The sequence below is a fragment of the Excalfactoria chinensis genome, chromosome 5 (assembly GCF_039878825.1).
Source record: "Excalfactoria chinensis isolate bCotChi1 chromosome 5, bCotChi1.hap2, whole genome shotgun sequence".
Taxonomy (NCBI): Eukaryota; Metazoa; Chordata; class Aves; order Galliformes; family Phasianidae; genus Excalfactoria; species Excalfactoria chinensis.
In genome coordinates, this window is record NC_092829.1 from 26,410,439 (window position 1) to 26,432,899 (window position 22,461).

The 22,461-nt window shown below is 33.4% G+C and overlaps 1 protein-coding gene across 3 annotated transcripts in view; it reads right to left on the bottom strand.

The window, feature by feature from the left end:
• The window catches only part of DPH6 (diphthamine biosynthesis 6), a 176,131-nt gene that overhangs the window by 114,016 nt on the left and 39,654 nt on the right, over positions 1–22,461 (bottom strand). For all 3 annotated transcript variants that reach the window (XM_072337782.1, XM_072337780.1, XM_072337781.1), the window contains 4 exons: positions 20,597–20,670; positions 18,924–19,042; positions 7,990–8,051; positions 3,497–3,591 (listed from right to left, as the gene is read on the bottom strand). In XM_072337782.1, the coding sequence (XP_072193883.1) occupies positions 3,497–3,591; positions 7,990–8,051; positions 18,924–19,042; positions 20,597–20,670 (350 nt within the window). The remainder of the gene's footprint in view (positions 1–3,496; positions 3,592–7,989; positions 8,052–18,923; positions 19,043–20,596; positions 20,671–22,461) is intronic.

Genomic DNA, 22,461 nt, shown 5'->3' on the forward strand with positions numbered 1-22,461 from the left:
CCAAATAGCTAGATTATGTGGTGTTGAAAAGAGTATTACAATATATACCAGATAAAATATTTTTCTCCAATTAATTCATTTTCTGTCAGCCTCTCTGTACTGTGTTATTCAATACTAAATGTAACAGATAGGTGGAAACTACGAGTTTCGTCATCAATAATAAGTCACTAATTCAAAAAAAGGAAATCCTTAATTTGGCATTATGTATAGCTTACAAGACAGTAAAAGAAGTAAATAATTAAACAGCATTAATAGCAGAGAGCTTACAAAAAAAAATTGAGAGGTTCTGAAAATTGTGAGTGAAGTCTATCTCATACTCAAAGTCATAATTTTCCTTAGGAACATCACTACATTATGACAGAAAACCAGGAATTTTGTTGAACATTTTCAGAAGACTTTAGAAAACAACAAAAAATAGTTTGAAAAACTGTTCTAGTCCAATCCTTTAAATCATCTTGAAGACCTGGGAAAATACTTTAAAAAAGCGAGTAATATTTTAATAAAACAAACACAAGTTAGGGCAGGTCTTCTTTGTCATTTTTCTCCTCAAGTTTACATATTTAGTTTTGGTTCTAAATCTAATCACAGAGCTAATGAAAAAGTAATCAATGCAAAATTATACTTCCAAAACATTGTCTGTACATCAGTTTAACTTAGAAGGAAAACAAAATGAAGCATTCTGTATTCCATACATACTAATGGGCCTTTATCATAACATTAGATATTAGATAGCCCTTATGTAGAAAAGAACTATATGATTTCCAGAGATGTCAATCAATTGCACTATAAATATGAATGTAATGGCAGAGTCTAAATGCTTAAATGCTGAGCATAAGAAAGATGACAACAGACATTCTGGTATAACCAGATAAAACCCATCTGACTCCTGGTTGAGTATTTCTGTTGTAAGATCTTTGTTTCTCTGCTGAACATTGTTTATTTTCAAATATTTCACTCAATTTGGCATGGTTGGTTTGCAAGGCATGTTTTTAGATAAAGACCGAATGGTTTTGCAAGACTTAATTTAATATTCAAAATCAAAATTAACCACATATTCTTACATTAAAACAACTCCCACTTCTCCATAACTGACACAGAAAGGTTATTTTCTTCCTGATATAGCAGATTTCCTTTTTAAAAGATGACAATGTGAAAACATAGTCACAAGTTTCATGTGACAAAAGCAGTAACCAGTGAAAATGCTACCCAAAAGTAGCATTTGGGAGGCTGCAGGGGTGCCTTCTGTGAGAAAAGACCAGGGACTGTCCCCAGTTCCAGCTGGCTACAAAAGGGCCCCTATGACTGGTGAAAACTGAGACCATTAGCCACACAAGTAGCACCTCTGAATAACTCATTTAAGAAAGGATAAGAAACAGCAGCTGTGAGAGAGGAGTGAGAAAAACAGCCCTGCAGCCACCAAGATCAGCACAGGAGGAGGACAGGAAGTACTCCAGGTGCAGAAGTACACTGTAAGCCCATGGTGGAGCATGTTGGTCCCCTGCAGCCCAAGAGACAACAGACAGCAGAAAAACCAAAGCAGAAGCAGATTCCTAGCTGGAGCTGCAACCTATTAATTTTAATTGAGCTGCTCACTGGAGCAGCTCATTATCCTTTCCCAAATCAAGCCTGTTTTGCCCATGATGGTCTCAACTAAGCCATCTTTCTGCACTTATCTTAACCTATAAGTTTTGTACCTTAATTTTTTTCCTCTGTAAAGTGAGAGCTTGGTGAGTATTTGCTAACCAGCTGGCCAATTTAATACACAGTAACTGTTATTTGGAAAGAATAATCACCAATGTCTTCCACAGAAACTTACACTAAGGAATTTGGGAACTCTGAAAAAAATAGTACAGGTTTTAACCTCTACCTTGTAACTCTTGCAATGCCACTGAAGTTTAAAAAAAATTATCAGGACGTATATCACAATCATGGCTATTTAAGCATCTGGAAACTAACAGCTTAACAATATGATTACACAGTCTGTTTTGATTCACCCAGTGAATATGAAAAACAAGAATAAAAAATTAAGTAAAGTTGTAAAAATAACTCACAAATAACAAATGATAATAAACGATATCTAAGGAAAAAGAAACTACAAATATTTTTATTGTAAAAGCTCATCAGGTAATAGATTTTTACATGAATAACCCTTGAAAGCTACACTTTTATAACAAAGCAGGAGAGAGCTAAGCAGGCCTAATTAAGCCTGAGAAACAAAATATCAGTGTAGCTATTCAGTTTCCACTATAGAAATGTATATTTAGAACTAGCTTGAGTAACTGTTTAATCTATCTCAGGTGTACAAAGAGATCTTTCCAAAGGAACACTGGGCAGTTGTATATTAAATGTATATCTAACGGAATACCCAGATTTAATCTGTAACATAAGAAACCAAATATAGTTAGTAACATAAACAATAAACTAAACAAATTTAAGCCAAAAACTTACACAAGCGTATTTCATCTATCAGTTAAAGCCTAGCTACCCTTCTTCTAAAGTATACATTTTGTTGCAAGTGATGCAATACAAATACTGAACAGGCCACAACTGGTTTTATAGCTGACTACGTAAGACATATCATGCAGTCAACTAATATTTCAGCTCAGCAGACTTCCACTATAGCAGTTTCTAAACTTTTCACATTTTATCTATCGCTCTACCTCTCCCTGTAATGCAACAGAGTCAAATGGTTTCTGGTTCTCTGCTCTATACAGACAGAGACCAGTGGTATGGAAAAATGAAATAAATAGATCTTCACTGTGGAATCTTTACCATGTATATATGTACAAAAATTCTGACCTTCTGTAACATGACCATCATCAATACATGACTACTGATCTGTTTACAAGAAAAGGAACAGCAGTTGAAACAACTCACTCAAAGCAAGCAGACTTAGCTATTTAACAGACTAAAAAGAAACTTACAACAAGACTCAAGCATTATTCATGTCCCACTACACAGATTTTAACAATTTATGTCAAAGGAATAAGCTACTCAATATATATTAGATGGATTCATCCATTTTTTGTATTTAAAATATCCTCTAATAATAGAAGTAAAATGTTTTTGATATCATTCTAAGCTGCTAAACTTACACACACTCACTTGTGCGCACACACACACAGTTAATGGAACCCACAGGCTACTGATGTGGCAGTTTATCAAATGTAGCTGTAATGAAAGATAAATATTACAGGCAATTCACACTTCATGAAAGGATAAAAGTGTCAGTGTGTAGGTACCAGTTTTACTGCAGGCTATAATCAGCGAGTAAACGAAAGTGCAAATGTCTAAGAAGTTTATAGCTTTCTATGAAGGCCTCGTCTTGTCAGGTATTGATTTAGATTTTCAGAGGACTTGGCCAGTGTTAAACAAAGTGAGTGTTTGTGAACTTAGAGGACATGTTTTTCACTCTGCCAAAAAAAGCTGCCTCAAGCTATATGTGAAAATGCTCTCATTGCTTTAAAATAATGAAATGGAAGAAACTGTTCCTTACACAACTATTTTCTTCTTAAAGAGAGGGCAATCCAAAGTGAATGTTTCATATTCTCCACCTTCTCCGCAAATGTGGACACCGTATTTCTCAGAAACCTAAAACAAAATTTAAATACACTGGTATTACAGTAAAGCACTCACATACATTTTGCTGATAAATTCAGTGCGTACCTTCTAAAAGAATAAAATAATTTTTAAAACCCTCAAATATAACACAAACTATTCTTGATTTCTTTGTATTGTGTATCACAAAGATCTATGAATTACCATTGTGTTGTATTTTAAATAAAATTGGTACAGCAATATTCAGACAAACAAGTTAATTCCTAATCAATCTTTCACGAGAGTGTGGAAAGTTTGTTCAGGCACATTAACCTCATTCTCTCCCTTTGGCACAGACAGTTCACTTCTGTGAGAAGTTTGTACTGTAAATCAATAAAAGATGTAGCACTTTACATAACAGTGTACAACAAATACAATTTTTGGCAACAGAGTTAACAATTGCTTCCATACTTTTGTAAATGACTATCTTGTTCTTACAAGTTCTCACAAATTGAACTTTCCACGTCAAAACCCAAAAGGCAAAAGCAAAAACTGAAGAGGTAACAATGTATTGTTTCCATTCCAAATGATACTAAATATGGTTTCTAAGTTGATATATTTGTAAATATTCCTGAAGCTCTAGAAATCACACTAAAACAGATAATTACATCATTTAGTAAATTTTAAATAAGAGACATGATTAACATCAGTGACTGTGGAGCATGAACCAAAGTTCATTTATTTGAGTAACAAGAATGTTATTGCTTAACAGTTCATTGTAATTCTACATTTACTGCGTCAGTAGGTAGTAATCGAGCAAATGTATCATGCTCTGAGCACAGGGGCACCCCCTCTTTCTCAGCATGAAAAAATTCTGATCCTGGTTGTATTAAATTTATTTAAATTCAGTTAGTTAAACAAAAGGCCTAAGTCCTCTTCAAACTTTTTCATTTTTGGAAGGAATGGGTTATCAATCTGAGAAAACAATACCTTGGTTATACTCTATGTGACCTTGTGGTTTAAGCATTCTTGTGGTGGAAAATCTAAGTCTCATTTGCAAGAAATTTTAATGCATTACTATTGGAGACATTTTTCATTTTCCCTTTGATATTTTCTTAAAAACAAAATGGACAGAAGAAAACCTCCAATGAAGTGCTCTTTATAAACTACACTTCTAACAGAAGAACAAACTACCTCTGTCAACAATAGCCAAAAGGTTCTACAGGACAAAAACATCAAGAATAATTAATGTTGATGCAATAAGAATGGACAATCTACAAAACAGTTAGTCAAAACCTTTTATTCTTCTTGGAGCTTCCATAAAACAATAAACAAACAAAACTCCCTAAACAAAACCATAATATAAAATGAAGGAGAGAAACCTGGACAAGATATTTCTAACCTTTTCCCCTGTGAAAATAAGTCACTTTTAAAATTGTTAGTTCTGCTTGTAAATATTTGTACCTGTAATAATTATAGGCAATTAACACCAAATACTCAAAAAGCAAAATATGTTTTATTATGCTTGTGGTGGGATATATACATTTATATAATGTATGGGTAACATTTTGTCAATGTTACTGGCTTTAAGATCATGCTTGTCAGCAATTACCCTGGCTGCTAAAGAGTTTTTCAGTTCCCACTAACATCAACAGGAACTGAGGACATTCAGCAGCTCTTACTCATAGACCAGGCATGAAATGTGCATTTCACAACTGAGTGGTATTTTAAAGATGTTATCAACGGCAACAGAAACTTGTCTTTTAATCATTAAAAATATTCACATTTTTTCAAAGATTAATATATTTTGTTTTGCAAGCTGTTATATTCATAATGAGACAATCAGAATTTCGTGATTGCTAGGACTGTTCTCAAATGAGCCAGAAAATTAAAAATTACACAACTAAAAATGCAAGTCCAATCCAAAATCCCTAAGAAATACATGAAGAAATTAACTTTTAGGCTATTCATTTTAACTCAAATAATCAATCAAAGGGTGTTCAAAAGAAGAGTTCAAACATTAACAAAAGAATAGTCTTTTTTAACTTAGTGTAAAACAGAGGAGAAAACCTGATTTTCTGACTGAAGTTGCATAACATAAGTTAGAATACATGAATTCCAGTGCTTCTGTCCAAGCATAGACTTTTTTTCCCCAAATTGGAAATTCTACATAACTATAGATATGCTCTTTACATCCAGAATTACTCATCGACTTATAAGGTAAGCAAACAACTGACCAAAAAAATTATTTCTATTAATAGGGACAGAAATACAGACAAATATTACCATAATATACATTTAGTGTTCTATTAATAAATCCCAAAGAGAGGGTGAACAACCTCAGAGATTTGGCAGCTTGCCAAAAGTTGTTCAGTGTAAAAAGCTAGGGATTCTGGTATGCAAGAAATAGTCATACAAGAGAACAATTAAGTAATTTAGCAATTATGTAGCAACCGTTGATCAGTAATTAAGGTCTTATAATTTAGAAAAACAAACAAACAAACAACAACAACAACAAAAAAAACCAATCAGGAACTTTCCTTGCCACTGTCCTGAACCAATACTCATGATAAAAGCATGGATAGCAGATCATCACTGCACTTACGAACTCAACTTCCCATATGTAATGAGAAAAATATTGCAAATCTAATTCAAAGTTCTTCCCACTTAATACTTCATTTTTTGTTTTCCCCAATTGGTAAAATCAGAAGACTGAAAATTTAGACAGCAATTTATTTATCTCCAAAGTTAAATAATTCCATGAATGAAATCAGAGCTTTTTTCCTCTTTTAATTAACATTGACACTGATCAGAACAATACATTTTATTTCTACTCCTTCCTGTAAATTGTAAACACCTTGCTCTCAACGTTCTGTCTACAGGATTTCTGATACTGAAGACTTCATTGAGTTGCAAAATAATTTTTCAAATTGGAAACCTCTGCAGTTTATAGTTACTGATTTGTTTTTATCACTCTTTAAAGCCAACTCAGCACACAGAAAAGGCAATTTAGTTGTATTTTGACTTTCATAGCATGCACACGCAGAGGAAACTGCTACATACACATGCATCAGTTATGCAGTCTCCCTGACAGTGACCCAATAAACAGTTACAAACACTCAGTCCATGAGCTCTACATTTTTCTTCCCAAAACTCTCCCTCATTCCACTGGGAGATGGCAGTGAGCAAAACTACATGCAAAGAGAGAAAAGCAAAGAAAAAAGAGTAATGATTACTCTTTTTTTTTTTTTCTCCAAAAAACATGTGATTCACCATGCAGTTTCTCACGATTTGTTAACTGCTGACCAGCCAGTACCCAAGCAGCAGGCTGCTCCATCAGCTCCCTGCAGCTTTATTGTTCATCATGATGCCATATGGTATGGCACATTCCTTTGGCCAATTTGAGTCAAGTGTCCTAGTTCTGTCCACTCCCAGCTCCTTCTAGTCCCCTTCCATATAAGGCAGTTTAGGTTCAGGTTGGGTATTACGAAAAGACACTTCACCAGAGGGTGTTCAGGCACTGAAAAATGCATTCCAGGGCAGTGGGTAAGACACTAAGCTGACAGAGTTAAAGGAGCATTTGGACAACACTCTCAGACATAGGGTCTGGATTTTAGGTGGTCTTGTGTGGAGCCAGGAGTTGGACTCATGGGCTCCTTCCAACTTGAGGACAAGAGTAAGCTCACTTTGTCACAGGCAATATACAAAAACACACTGCTGGGGAACAAGGTCAAGAACTGCTAAATTAACAACAGCTGAAGCAGATGAAGCAGAACCACAGAACAGGGATATGAAGAAGCACTTTGCTGAATGCCCCTTGATGACACAATTTATGAAAGGGAGGACTCTGGGGGTGGAAAGAGATGTGTGTGCATGGGGTTGCATGGAGGGTATATGGGATGCACATGCATGGAAGCCATGCCAATATATAAGCTGTGTGAAGCAGCAGTAAAGGGACAGCAGGCTCCATGGCATCCATGTTTGTGTCTCTCTCCGGATGGGGTCCAGCCTGGAGTCAGTTGTCAGTAATGACACACACATTCAGGACAATTATTCTGTGACTGTACATAGCTCAGTGTTTGACTCTTCTAGTTCAAACTCAGGAAAGATGTACAAAATCCAATCTTCTTAGTTATTCACCTTTTCTTTAACTAAATGTACTAGCTCCATCTATAAGCATTTCCATGCTGTGATGACTACATACCCCTATGGACAGAATTTAGTATATGTTTGGGAATAATTTTCTTACTCAAATTTAAAAGGCTCTACTGTATGCATTCCAACTATGTAAAATATGACACAAAATGTTCAGATGGTGACAGCTACAGAGAAATTTTATATCATGTATGATTTCGTAACATCCATTACTCGCTGTTAATTTTCTGACTCTGCAGTATTGCATTCAAATTACAACTTTGCCTATGAGTATTTTTTTCAGTAATACAGTAATACCTCCAAAAGATAAGGCTCCATTTGATCCAGTGTTTTTCCAAGATGCTTATCTGGATCTAAACCTGAAAAACAGTGAAAAAACGTATTAAAATATGTTTTATGAAGTAATGTTACAAGTAATGTTATGACTTTTTCTTTTTTTTTTTTTTTTTTACTCAGCATGTCAACCACAGAAATTACTCTCACTGTATCTAAAATAAGTTCTATTCTAAGGAAAATCTACTTTGTCAGATTTTTTTCATCCCCTTTGGGCAATATGTTTTCATTCTCATGATGAATAAGGCCAATTACCTTTTGTACTGCATGCCAGCTAGATAAGCTGTTGCTTTCTTTCCCTAGAAATTTCAGTAACCAGGAAAGTAAACACATGGGTTCATAGTAATAGATAATCTAAACAGAAATTACCTTTTCAACTCAGAAGTTCAGTTAGAAACTATGAAGTTTCCTTTCTACACATATGTTAAATTAAAACACAAGTTTTTGTTGTTTCTGCAAGAGATACACTAAATTATTGGAAAAGACAATTTTACACTTAAAACAATAAAAAAGCTACCTCTCATACGTTTCTCACAAAAAAAGTCAAGAATTGGAAAGGATGGAGGTATAAAATGAGTTCAGATTTGCAGAATATCTTAAATGCTTTACCTTCTCATGCATTAGAAAATATTCTATAAGATGTCAATATTGATTTAATTTTTCTAGACAAAAAGAAAGCTTTATTAGCATTTGATAGCTCCAGTACCTGGCCTTTCTGCATTCCTTTCTTGGCTTTTGGCCTTCATGAGTTTTACCAGCTTAGGGCTGCTATATGATCACTTCTCAGAAATAAACAAATAATTGGCAGTAATTAGCACTGGGATAAAAAAAAAAAAAAAAAAAAAGCACCTTGGAAAAACTCTTTCAAGAGCTGACATACTCGTCAATGAGAAACCAAATTAATATCCTAGTTAGATTTGAGAGTAAGTGGTCAAAAGGTCTCAAAATTCAAAGTAAGAAAGAAAAACAGAATGACAACTTCTAAAAGGGAAGGCACACTGGAGAGCTTTCAGTGATCACGTCCTAGTACTCATCACAATACTTGTCTATTTCTTCCTAGTGTACTACTTTTTATATAATAACTTTATCGTCGAAGAGCTGCCACCAGAATATCTCAATTTAGAAGCAATTTCTAAAGCATGTTCCTTGCAAAGCACTTTAGCTCACTGATAATAAAAGTTGTTATATAAATGTATGGTTTACTATTATATAAAGTCTTTGATGAGTTCAAATAGCTGATATGCCTTTTAATTTTTACAATGATGCTCTTGATATATTTAAATTTAAATTTTTAAATGAAGCTAAATTAACAAGATAGAGTGAATGAGATTTCAAAACATAAGAGTTTTTAAATATTTCATTAAAGCACATTAAAAATTCCCTTACTATCTGAGGAAACATTTTACAAACTGCTTAATAATTAAAATGAAAGAGGACAGTTTTTCCACCTCTGTTCTTGTCTTGGTAGTGATTTACTGCTCTTTATTAACAGAATGAAAATGCTCATTGCTACATAGAAGATAATGATCATGTATGCTAGTGAAAATCAATTCAAGATATCTTCATTGCAATACATTTACTTTGCTCTGATTTTTAATTTTTTTTTTTTTTTTAATTTCTGTATTTTTTTAAATGCATTTCAAAATCCTATCATTTTCCATACTGTATAATCAGGCCAATTGTGAATATTTCTAGCAGGTTATATTTGTTAATCTGCCATATAAAGGATAATGGAGCAAAAAGGCAAATAATGGAAATGTTCATTAAAAACTGCCTTTATTCTTGAAATGTACGCTACTTCTATGTATACAATTATCAGATGAGGCTATAAACACTGACTAAACCCAAACTGGGTATTGGTTTGTCCCTAAGATTTGGGATTAATACTTTTTAATCATTTACAAGATCAATAAAATACATTTTGAAAAATATATCAGCTTCTTTTAACAGGTATGAGTTTGGTTGCCTACTGTTTTTAAACTTCTTGCAACAACTTAACTGGAGAACATCTTCTCCACTATGGACACAGAACGTTTATTCCTCAACTTAAATGATCATGAAGCACATGCAGATATCATGACCACTTAATTCAATGTAGAACATATGCATTTGTGGTATACATTGTGATAAAAGCTGATCTGGCCAAGAGTAAGCAACTGCAAAGACTCTGTTGATATCTTCCAACAAACATCAGCTTAGCATCATGTCCTTGAATTTAATGGAATAGGTTTGAGTGCCATTTTATAATACTCTTTGCACAATACCAGATTAACACTCTCTATTAATAATCACTATTTTTCTGAGATAGTCCCTCTCCTTAGTGCCTTAGTGAGACTATTTGTATAAATTTAACCTAAATTCTCATTACAAACCACCACTAACTGCATTTTTGCCAGAGATGAACAAAAGCCTGAATGCCACCCTCCTAAAAATCTGCAGAAACAGTCACCACTGCAGAAAGGCACCACCTACAACCTCACTGTGCTCACACCCACTGCTTGATCTCCATAAACATTCAACAAGTGTTGGTGAATGTAAATGGGTGCCAAATGTTCCACATGTAGGAATTCAATGACACATCTTTGCTCCAGACACACTTAATCAGACATCACTTTATCAGACCATCCTTTAGCTGCTATATTTAATGTGGAAAAATAAATAAATAAATAAATAAATAAATATAGCAGAATATTGGTTGGAAGTTTCAACCTCTACTGTCATATTACCAGCATCTGCCTCTGACACTGAAAGACATCATAATAAAATAGGAGGTAGTACTTTCAGAGCAGCCTTCATAAATTTCTATTTTGTATGATTGCTTTTTTTTTTTTTTTTAATGAAGGAGTAGATTGATTAAGACACTTAAGACAACTTAGACTATAAAGGGAAACAACGCATTGCAAATTCTTAGTATGTTCAATTTAACCACATCCTCCAGACATAAAACTAGCCAGGAAGAAAGCTGGATGGATGGATAAACCAACAACAAGGACCGGATCTGGATGACTGTTGTAAAATGAATAAATTAATTAAGAAGAGAACTGTAATTTGCAGCACTGACATCTATTTTACTTAACTTGCATGTATCAATGGGAAGCAATTACAATTCAATTAAAATATTCACTTTTATTACTTTACTGACTGACCTTGAAGTTAATGCCTGTTTTATTTAATTGCATCATCTACGAATAAATGTTAACCCTAGAATGTTATGCCCCATTATTTTCAATGCATTTTTAACTCCCTAGCTGAATTACACGGGTCAATTTATTATGTCCTGTCAAGAAAGCAACTGGGGCTTTATTTCTCTGAGATAGATCAGTACATGACAACATAAACACCTTGCAAGGTTTGCTACTTTTAGCAGTACCCAGTAAAACAAGTTGTGCTTTCACCTCAACTTTTGTTTTAATATAAAATCAGTTCATGATAGCACAAACTGTATAATCACTTCAAAGTAATATCTACTCCATCTGCAATTACTGACAAATCCACTGACAGGAAAAGAACAAACAGAATGTTTTCAGAACTCTTGTGCACAGACACAAGATGAATGTTGTGCATAGATTATTTTTAAGAGTTACATTAAACCAATCTGTATCTTTAGTAGTTGGAACAGAGACTATATGACTATCGTTGAAGGTAAAATCCTATACCTAATGTCTTGTTTTTTTCCTTTAAATAATCATAATTGATTTTTCTAAAACAAGGCTAATTACATTTATTTATTGAGATAATTTACTTGGACATAACTGCTTCTCAAGGTTAGTGGTAAAGTTAGAAGTTAACTCCAAAAGCTGGTTGTAGAAGATGTTCCCAGTACATTTTATTTCGGAACACAGTTCATCTTATTCCTCAGAAGTTCATGGAATATTTTCTCAACTAGGTTACTCTGATGTCATCAAATTTTAAAATTCAAGAGGTAAAAGCCTGTAAAATTTTTCATAGCAGCAATGTTGATTTTACCTGTAATCTCTTCTGATTTCTTAACAAAGTAATTTGCATTCTAGTTACATCAAGTATTCAAAGCAACTTAGCTCTATTTTTTCAGAAATACGAATCTCAGTAATTCTTTCAAGAAATTTTGTAACTGTGGAATATTCTCACACATACTTTTAAAAGTCTAAAACATTCATAGCTTAAGAAGACATTGTGGAAGAAGTGTTTAAAAACAGGATAAACTGTTGTTTTCAATTCCATTTTTCTTTCTGATCTTTCAAAACAAGACATTATACAGCAAGTGATTCAGCTCACTGAAAACAATGCCCCAACCAATTTCCCCTCAGGAATCTCAATGAACTTGAGACATTACAAATTGGGTTTGTACTACTGCTAATGTATGGCTTTCCTCATACGAGTCTGATTTCAGAGTTTCTAAACTTTGGCATACTGAAATGTTTTGATTTATTAGAGCTGGTTTATTTTATTTATTTATTTATTAGAGCTAAATTTTTTTTAGAGCTGGTACCTACAGATTTTTTTATTACTCTATTTCATTAAAAGAGCACAGCCACTATTGTTTGGATTTATATATTTTTTTAAGAAGTTCTTCTTTCCCTGATAAACTATTCTGAAATTTCTGTGCTTTGAACAATTGTAGTGCTGTTCAGCTTAGAAGAAAGGGATTAAAAATTGATTCTGTGGCATGAACAAGAGCTTAAATTTGTTTCACTGTCATTAAAGTCAACCCACACAGACAATTTATAAAATGTTTAAGATGCACAGCTCCCAGATAAATCAACAGGGACTTCTGGAAGAGCAAACCAGTAGACTGCCTGCAGAAGGGCAAAAGCTAGAATAGAAATGAAGAATCAATTTAGACAAAAACTCGTTGAGATATGGAAAGCAAGATATCACTGGCTCTAACTACACACACATGCATTTAAGATTTTAAGCTCTGTTTCAGCACCAAAATTGTGTGCAGTGATCGTGCATTCGGAATTTAAATCTTATCAAACACTTAAAAGTGCTAAGTAATATCTGGTTGTTAACAAAACACCACCTCTTTCTCTTGCTTTTCATTCTGTCAAGCCAACTTTTGACATTTTTTCCTGAATTCATTCTCCTCCTCCACTCTTCAGCTCTAAGCTCTCTATTGTCTTATCTCCTTCATTAGTATACTTACTTCCTTGTCTCTTTTACTTTAAATGCCTAATATGCCCATAACCTCATTTCTGTCTTTTCACTTCTTTTTTGATGATTTGATCTCCCCAAATTGCCAAGTGATCTTTCCAGTCTTAAGCTGTCTCTGACATCTCCATAAAAATACACTACACTTCATTAAGGCCAAATCCCAATTACATTTTTCTGTTTTCAGGCACTTTCACTTTCCCAGTCTTCCTTCTAACTCTTGTTATCTGTAACCATTAAAACTATGACATTCTTTCCAGTCATCCACATCTTCAACATACAAGGCCCAAGAGATAGTTTAGAAGGAATCATTTATCTCTATCACAGTTCTAGATTTGCTCAAGCAACTGTCACAATCTCACCTCTTCTTTTTCCACAACACAGTACTTTCAACCCCTTCGTTCTAAACATCTTTCTGAAACCTCATCTTAAACTAGTAAAAAAGTATCAATCGTTCATAAGCAGACACAAGGGTGAGTGACATTACAAATACTAAGATTATTTTCTTCCTTGATTCTTGTAAGCTTTAGGCTACACTTTTTTCAAAGTCTTTATTTAAATTTGTCAATTCTTAGCTCTTCTTTTCCTCACTTATCTATTCTGCATCATATTTCTCTTGAATTCCAAGGTAATTTTGATCAATTTCTGGTCTTGCATCCAACATCCTAATTTTCTTTTTCTTTTCTTTTTTTTTTTTTTTTTCTATGGGGTTCAAGGAAAAAAGAAAAATAAAAAGCAAGAGAAGGACCTAAGCTAAAATGGCTTGTGTAGTTTTGCAATTGTTCCCAAGTCCTTTCAAAAAAAATGCTGCAAACAGGTGCAGCACATTTTGTCAATAAAATGAATGATGTCACTAAACAAAGTAGCAGACAATTTGCTAAGGCAAAAATGTCAACAGACTTACACCTAAAGGTCCAGATAGGATGATTTGTTTGAAAATTCAGCAACAGAATGTAGTAGATTAGGAGGGGGAGGGAAGGGGAAGAGGAATAAGAATATCTTATTTAAGTGCACGCCAGGTGTAAAATTGATGCATTAAAAGTTATCACACATGTATACAAGATAATCCCTGAACAAAGTTTAAATTATTACTTTTCTAATAATAGAATACATTATTGCTAACAGACTTGACAATCATTAAAATACTGCAGTACATGGAAAAGTGCTATTTGCCATTCCACTTCTAGTTATGATAAACAGGAGTCTTTTTCATACTAATAAAAAAATATAATATCAAGAGAAGGCTGTAAATACTGTCACAGTCCTGAGTACAGCTCCATTACAGCTCTGATGCATGGTATCTGCCCAAGGGAAAATAAAACACCAAAGGAAAAAACACCTTTAAATAAGGTATTCTTAACTAAGAATAATGACAAAGTTTAGTTAATCAGCAATGACTGACAAACAAATTCATACAATATAGTATGAAAATGAACAACTGGGATCTTATTTTGATTTCTTAACAAAAGTCTTCCTTTTATTACATCTTTGAATTCTTTGAGAATATTCTGAAAATATTTAGAGAAATCCAGAACGCTCCCCTGTGAAGATGATATAACAAATTCTTTCCACTTCCCCCGTGTTTGAAATTGCTTAGTACTAAGAAGTAGAGACATTTTCAAGGAAAGCGTTCCTTTCCTTTGCACAAAACTTAAGACTAAAATCATATATACACAAATTTTACATCAGCATATGATCTGATATTCCAGCCAGCCTGGGTTAGTGGTAAGCTTTTTATGGAAAGATATATTTTTATCTCCCCCACACACAGCAAGTTCACCACATACACAAAAAAAAAGTAGCAAAACTCCAGAATCACCCAACTGCAGAGACTGCATTCTGCAGTCACACAGTCACAGGGGCTGAAGCAAGAACAGCTTGTGGTCTGGGACAGTCTGAAAGAAGGTGAAAAGATTAATCTTTTAGCAGCAACTCCCTATTAGATCAATTTATCTGTAGCGCTAAAATTAAACCCTTAAAAGCTTAAACAAAATCTGCACGGAGTTTGTTTTTTTTTTTCTACTCTATATGTAAATCTTACCTCCACTAAATTTAATAGCAGTCTATCTATTTCAGGGAGTCTAGATTTTACTTCTGTATAGTAACATGCAAATATAGTAAAATCAACACAGGTGGTTTATTTAAAACAACAAAGTAGTACTATAGGTACTTCTCTGATTTCATTATACTGAGAATTAACATCCTATCTTTTCAGTGAGAAGCTGATATAAAAAAGAAAACAATCCACCAACTGTATGAATCTTAAAAAAACAGCTTTTCAAAGTAGGAAAACATCAAGATCCTCCTTGCAGCAATAGAGACTAGACTTAAATACACATACTTTAGACAGCTTGTTTTCAAAAGGGAACTTTTTTTTTGTTGACAGATAAAATATGGCAATAGCTCCCTAAGGACTCATTACTCCACTGGTGGAGGGAAACAGCCTGGGTAATCAAGTAGGACCCAGCTCATCAACTGAATTAAAAGAACTGAATTTTCTAACATTTTAAAATGTATAAATGGTACTTAAGTTTTAGTGTCAATTCTTGTCTCTGCAAGAATTAGACATTCTTAATTATGTAAGTAAACTAAAAATAGGTAAAACTCTATTCTCAATTTTTAGAGAGGACCACACTGTGAGAAACCTTAAGATTCCATCCAAACATAACCTTCCTCCTCCCCCTCTCATTTCAAGTTGAGTATTAGAGCTTTTGCTGCTGTAGAAGTTTTAGAACCTGGTACAGTTAGAAGCAGTATATAATGTTACCAATAATAAAAACTGAATCTGTCATATGTAGACTCTACAAGCTAGTTATCACTTTAATACACGCAGTGTGTCCACAGAGGAAGGATGCCAAAACTGCATCTTATGATTGTGATATACTACACTGTCTCACACAAGCAATGAATATTACTGAAACTCCAAGTGCCCAAATACCAATGATTCTGTTTTTATTTTAGCTATTACTGAATGATCTCATTCTAACTTTCTGGCACTTCTAACAAAGGGAGATATATTTCAAATATAAAAGTATCATGCATCACACAGGCATCTTCAACAACAAAAAAGTGGCACTGCAGACAGACATACACAGCAATCTATTTTATTTTTTTTTTAGTTGCTTAGGTTTGTGTGGAATGTTCTTCTTTCATCATTAGAGCCTCCAAAATATGCTTTAAAGGAAAGCAAGCTAATATACTCATAGATCAACAGAAGGCATGTGAAGAGGTCTTGCTGACAATAGTACTCTTGCATGCAAGTGAGAGCAATTGGTATTCCATCTGGAAAAGCATGCTGTTCTAAGACAGAAAACTCTTGCCACTGGCAAAGTTTATGGTATTAATTTGCAATGGTGGATTTAAGGAAATGTACTAAACTAATGTTCATTTACTTGCATAACTATCTGTTTTCTACATAAACCTAAACCAACAGGCTTTACCTTGCCAATACTGGCACTGAGTTAACAGAAAACAAGACAAGGTGTACAAGTATGCCAGTTTTGATGAATGTCAAGCTCAAGTTACTGATTTGCTTCTTGAATTAACATCTGTACAATGTATTACCTAATGCATTACCCTTCAGACTATTAAATCTGTTATTTTTAATATTTTCATTGCAGTTTAGCTTTGATTATTAATCTGAGAGGCGAAAAGTTAAACTGTATCCTAGCTTCTTTGCCACTTGATATGTTAAACAGCCTTCATACCTTAAATTCACTTTAATAAGGCATGCAATTATTAAAGCATTACGGAATGGCCCCAGAGCACACAAGCTCCATTAAATTTGCTTACATCTAATTACGTTTGCCTGAGGCAGGTGAGAAATTGACTCTGATAAGATCTTTCTTTTTACCTGTAGCCAAAAAATAAAAAGGAAAAAAAAAAAATCTCAGTCATTTTCTATCTAATTGCTATCTACAAGTATTTATGGCATTTGCTCCTCAAACGAATAGTCAACAAAGGACTCCTTGTGCACATGTCTGTTTTAAGTTGTTATTCTTTTAAAACGCTGCAGAACACAAAGAAAAAGCTAATCTTGCTTCAGGGATGAGGCAACAATGTCTATTTGTGAAGCAGCTTTATCTCTTGTTTAAATCATATGTTTTCCTTAACATATTTTAGATAAATCATAAGCAGTATTTACTTCTTCCATTTGGGGGGGGCACTGTTTGTTTATTTTTCCTAATTAGTTCCCTTTAATTATATAAAATAGCCTAAAGTCTATGAAAAAAAAAAATATTAGAAAAAGCATGTTGTATATTCTTGCTGGCATTCTTTTAATTCTTCAGCTTAAGGAATGTAAGTATTTTATTTCACAAAAAATAGAAAAACCAACCAACTAACCAACACTTTCCACAGCTTGAAAATTGTATTCCCTTAAAAAATTCTTTTTTTTTTTTTTTTTATTTGAAGATTTGAGAAACTGTAATGCAGTAAAAATCACAGCATTTAACTTTGATGGTCTCTCACAGATTCAAGAAAATGCTATTAAACTGCATCACTTGTTACTTTTCTGTGAATTAGGAAACATGATGTCTCTAATATTTCTAATCCCACTAATAGATCCTATCTGTGATCATCATAGTGATAATGTAAAAAGTTACTACAAACATTATCACCTAAAGAGAAGTGAATAAGGAACAATAAAAAAGAAATAATCTTAAAAAAAATCATATAAGGCATTACAATTCAATTCCTGGTTAATATTTCAGTTGAAATAACAGCAAAGTATCCTTTAAAAAAGATGGACAGACCTTAAGAATTTAATGTGAAAATTGTCCAGAATTACCAGCTATCAGATTTCTAAGGCAAGCTTATGCAACTCAGTTTTTAAAACGTATTGCATTAGCCACCAAAGCCATTGATGCTCCTGAATTATACCAGCCGTTCTTCGGTCCAGTGGACCACCAACCTTCAGCTAGCTCAGAAAAGAAATGGTACTTTGGTTATGTTATGCATAAAAATTCATCCAACATTTTTAAACACAATTCAGCATAGAAGCCTGAAATCAATATACTGTACCATTTTTATCATGTTCTATACTTCTCAGCCATATTTTTATGTGGCACATAAAGCATGTCATTCAATAAGACCTGCTATAAAACTTCACTTGGACTCTAAATAATAAACAAATAGATAATCTTTTGATTTAATCTATTATACAAACCTCATGTGACATATTTGACAATGCAAAGATGTTAATATTCTGGTACACTAAGAAACTATATTGTAAAAGGCATCTCTTTAGAAGAAAACTACAAACTTGCAGTTTGCTAAATATTTTGTAAACTCAGAGACTTGTTAAACAAGCTGCTTTAGCCTCATATAATTACATACTGGCTTATGTTAACTTGTTATATTTCTATTAAAACTTTTATGATTGTTTTATAATATTGTCTAGTCACCACTTTGCATAATCTATGAATATCAGTACTGTGAAGAATGCGTGCATCTTTACTGCAATTCAAAACTAAACCATAACAGAAAACTTGCAAAGGAATTTAATAACCATGCTCTGAAGAATTACTTTCCAGATTTGGCTTCTCAGAGAAAAGAACGAAGTGCATACAAGTAGTTATTCAGATATCACAACTATTATTATACTAAACTGATTTTTTTGTTTGTTTTTGTGTTTTATTTAATTTCTTTATGCTCATACCAACATTTCTTATCCAAAACGGTAGAACAATTTTTCTGTTTTTTTCTCTGTTGTAGATTTGTTCATTGAAGTTTTAGTAGACAACACTGTTCAGAGTCTGAATACATACCAAAAGCTGCCACTTTTATGATTATGGCTTCAATGTTAGATGATATCATTTCTTTAAGCAATATTTCCTCCTTCCGACGCCAAAGGTAAGCTAAAGGCTGAAGATTAAGTCTTCTGCATCTTAAAAAAAAACAATAACAACAATTGTTATTATCAAGCATAGTATTTTTGTACAGAATAATTAATTTAAAATTAAAGAAAATGATAAAGTCTAGCATTAAAAAAAAAAAATAAAAAAAATGAATCTTGTTCTGACTACAATTTACCTGCATAAGATGCAACTCATTGATAAATCTGCACGGGAACATAACGAAAACTGAATGGAAATGCATTTCTAAATGTTTATGGATGCAAATTCATTAACATCTTAAGAAACAATAACTTTTTATGAACAGAGCTAAGGCAAGAGCTACCACTGTGTGATAACTGTTGTACGTCAGTAAATAAAGTTTGTTGCTCTCAACAAACCTGTGAATTGGATCAACAGCCAATGAAGAGAATCACTAATGTAAATGTTTACAGCTTGAGGTACAAAGTCATAACTCAATAACGTAAATTTAATTATTTGTTTTTATGTATATCATACTGATACAGTATTTGATTATCACAATAGAGAATCACTAATTTGCAGTATTGATGATTAATCCTTCTGTTAGTTGTCAAGTGTCATCAGTTGGTGATAAAATGTATAATGCCTATGTTCTGGAAAATTTAAAAACATTTAAATATGTCTCAATATGCGACAACAGCAGGAGATGACAGTGCCTTCTACTGGGATACAAGTGCTACGGAGCAATAAAAGATAATGAAAAAAATTACCTCAACCCTTCTGACAGCCAATGATGACACAAGAGGAGTGCAATCTCAGCTGCAAACACTTAAATGAGGGCAAGGAGGGGCAGACCCAGAGTCTACCCCTTCTTGTCACTCAGGTGCAGCTGAGCGCTCTGGGTTTGCTACAACTCCTCAGCTGGTGCTCAACCATTGGTTCAGGTCATGAGCTGGAAATTCCACTGCATTCAAATAACTCGAAAGTTTTATTTATTTGTCACTTAACACTGTTTCAAATATATGGCATATCTCATCACTGCCAGCATCAAGTATTTGTAGTTAAACAATTTCTAATGTAGACATCTATATTCATAGTTAGTACACATGTATATCTGATTGGTTTTATGATTGTTAGATATTTTAACAGAGAACTCAATTGTGAAATTACTAGAAATATTTATCAACTCTGAATGTCAAGGAGTTCATTTATGTGCCTAACTTTAGCTTATGAATTAGCTGAATCCAAGCAATTGGATTTATGGCAAAAAAATTTGTTGAAAACTACATACACATTATCACTGTCTCTGTAATTGATTTCAACTGAAGCTCACTCAAAGATCTGAACCTATTTCAACTTGGAGAGTAATCCCAAACCCTGGTATACTTTCTACTGGATTTTTACTAATAACATGTATCACATACAATGATAATAAATATGCAACACATAGTTTCAGGGGAAAAAAGGAAAAAAAAAAAAAAAAAGTATTTACATTAGCAAATTAAATGAACTGGGTATCACAGAACACATGAAATGAATTTATCTGTTCCAGAAATTGTTGGAAAACAAATGAATAAAACACTTTCCAGAACATCTATATTAATGAAGATATAATGTGTTCTTACACATCTTCAACTCGAACTCTCTGGTAGTCAGAAAGAATAGCTCCCACAGACACACCCTCCACTGCTTCTTTGTCCTGAAGGAAGACAAGGAATAATAATGATAAACATTGTATACTGACATAAAAAATAGAGTTTCAGTACTTCTATCTGTAGAATCAACCATGAATAAATAATTTTACTTGTTCCCAAAATGGGCTGCAACGAAGCTGACCTGCATAATGGTCATGACTCCAACAGATTATGCAAGTACCATTCTACAAGGAATAATCACTGTAACTAAAAAATAACAGATTTAACAGCCTATTCTAATACCTTCCTGACACCCTGAAAATGACACACAGCTCTTCACTTAACTGAAATGGCAGCTATTCTCCCTACAAATAAATCAGTAATGTACAATCATAAGCATGAATCAAAATGTTAGCATTTGTCATAAGAAACAGCACAAGGATAAAATATGATATAACATTTGCACGCAACTTACTTAACATCACCTACAAATTGTAATAAATATATTAAAGCTTTTCCAAGCCATTGTCTCAGGAGCCCTGTTTTATTTCAATTACATAAACTAACAGTTCTTTGTTTTCTTCTTGCAAACACATTGAAAAAGTAACAATTGGAAATGTACACATGTAAAATATTTCATGAACTTTTGCCTTTTTAAGCTGCTTGGGTCCCAGTCAACATGCTGGACTCACTTCCTTTCATCAACGTTACTCCAGACACAGCTGCTTTGTTCTTTCAACCAAGGTTAATTGTAACTATACAAGGTGAGTTATGTTCTGGAGCTGATCAGTTACACATCAACCCTTTGAAGCTTGCAGGAAGACTACCACAAAATTTTGAACTGTCTATCTGTGTACAAATTTCAAAATCAAAACAGTCTACCAAATCCTGCCATAGTACTGAACTAAAATTTTCCTTCATATTCTCACTAATTTCTGCTTCTTCAGCGCAACTCTTGATATTAATTTTCAGTGGTGCCCAGTGCTAGGATAAGTGGCAGTGGGTATAAACTGGAAAACTGATGGTTCCATCTAAAGATCAAGAAGCATTTCTCTGTTTCATGGGTGACAGACCACTTGGAGATTGTCAAAAGCTACCCAGGCATGGGCCCAGGTAACAAGCTCTTGATGGCCCCGTTTACCCAGAAGACACTTCCAAACTCATCCATTCCATAATTCAATGAAAATAAATTGATTCTATTATTGAGCAACAATAAAATGTACCACTCCTAGAATTTCAATGGATTTTTTACTCAACTCCATCTGCAAAGAAAGACAGAGAATGTCTTTTCTCACTCAGAAACAATTTTCAGATGGAGGATGAGTATGTAAGCTCTTTCTCCTCTATGAAGCCTCTTTAGAGCCTTCAAATTAATGAGCTAAAACTCTCTATAAAGTTGTTTTAAAGTAAAGGTGACACAGCCAAAATCCAATAAACTTTCAAGCAGAGTCAAAAATAATACATCAAATAAAGCATCTGAACACTCAACACAATGTAAACTTACTTACATACCCCCCACCCCCCAAAAAAAAAAAAAAAAAAAAAATCAAGTTATTTTCTTTCTTTTTCAAACATATTTGAGTAATAGCACCCTCAGGAAAATTAATGTAGATTACTAATTAGGTTAATTTAAATTCACAGTTAACTTTTAAGTCAATTAAATATTAAGGCCAGTGAATAATAAAGTCATTCTGAATAAGGGTTCCAAAAGAATATTTAATGCTGTTAAATAATCCCTTTTGGAATTATTGGATTAATTTGCTTGATAATCTATGGGAGAAAAGCTCTTTTTCTATGTAGCTTTTCCATATGACAGGAAAGAAGAATCACCATAGCACTGAAAAAGACTGCTAATG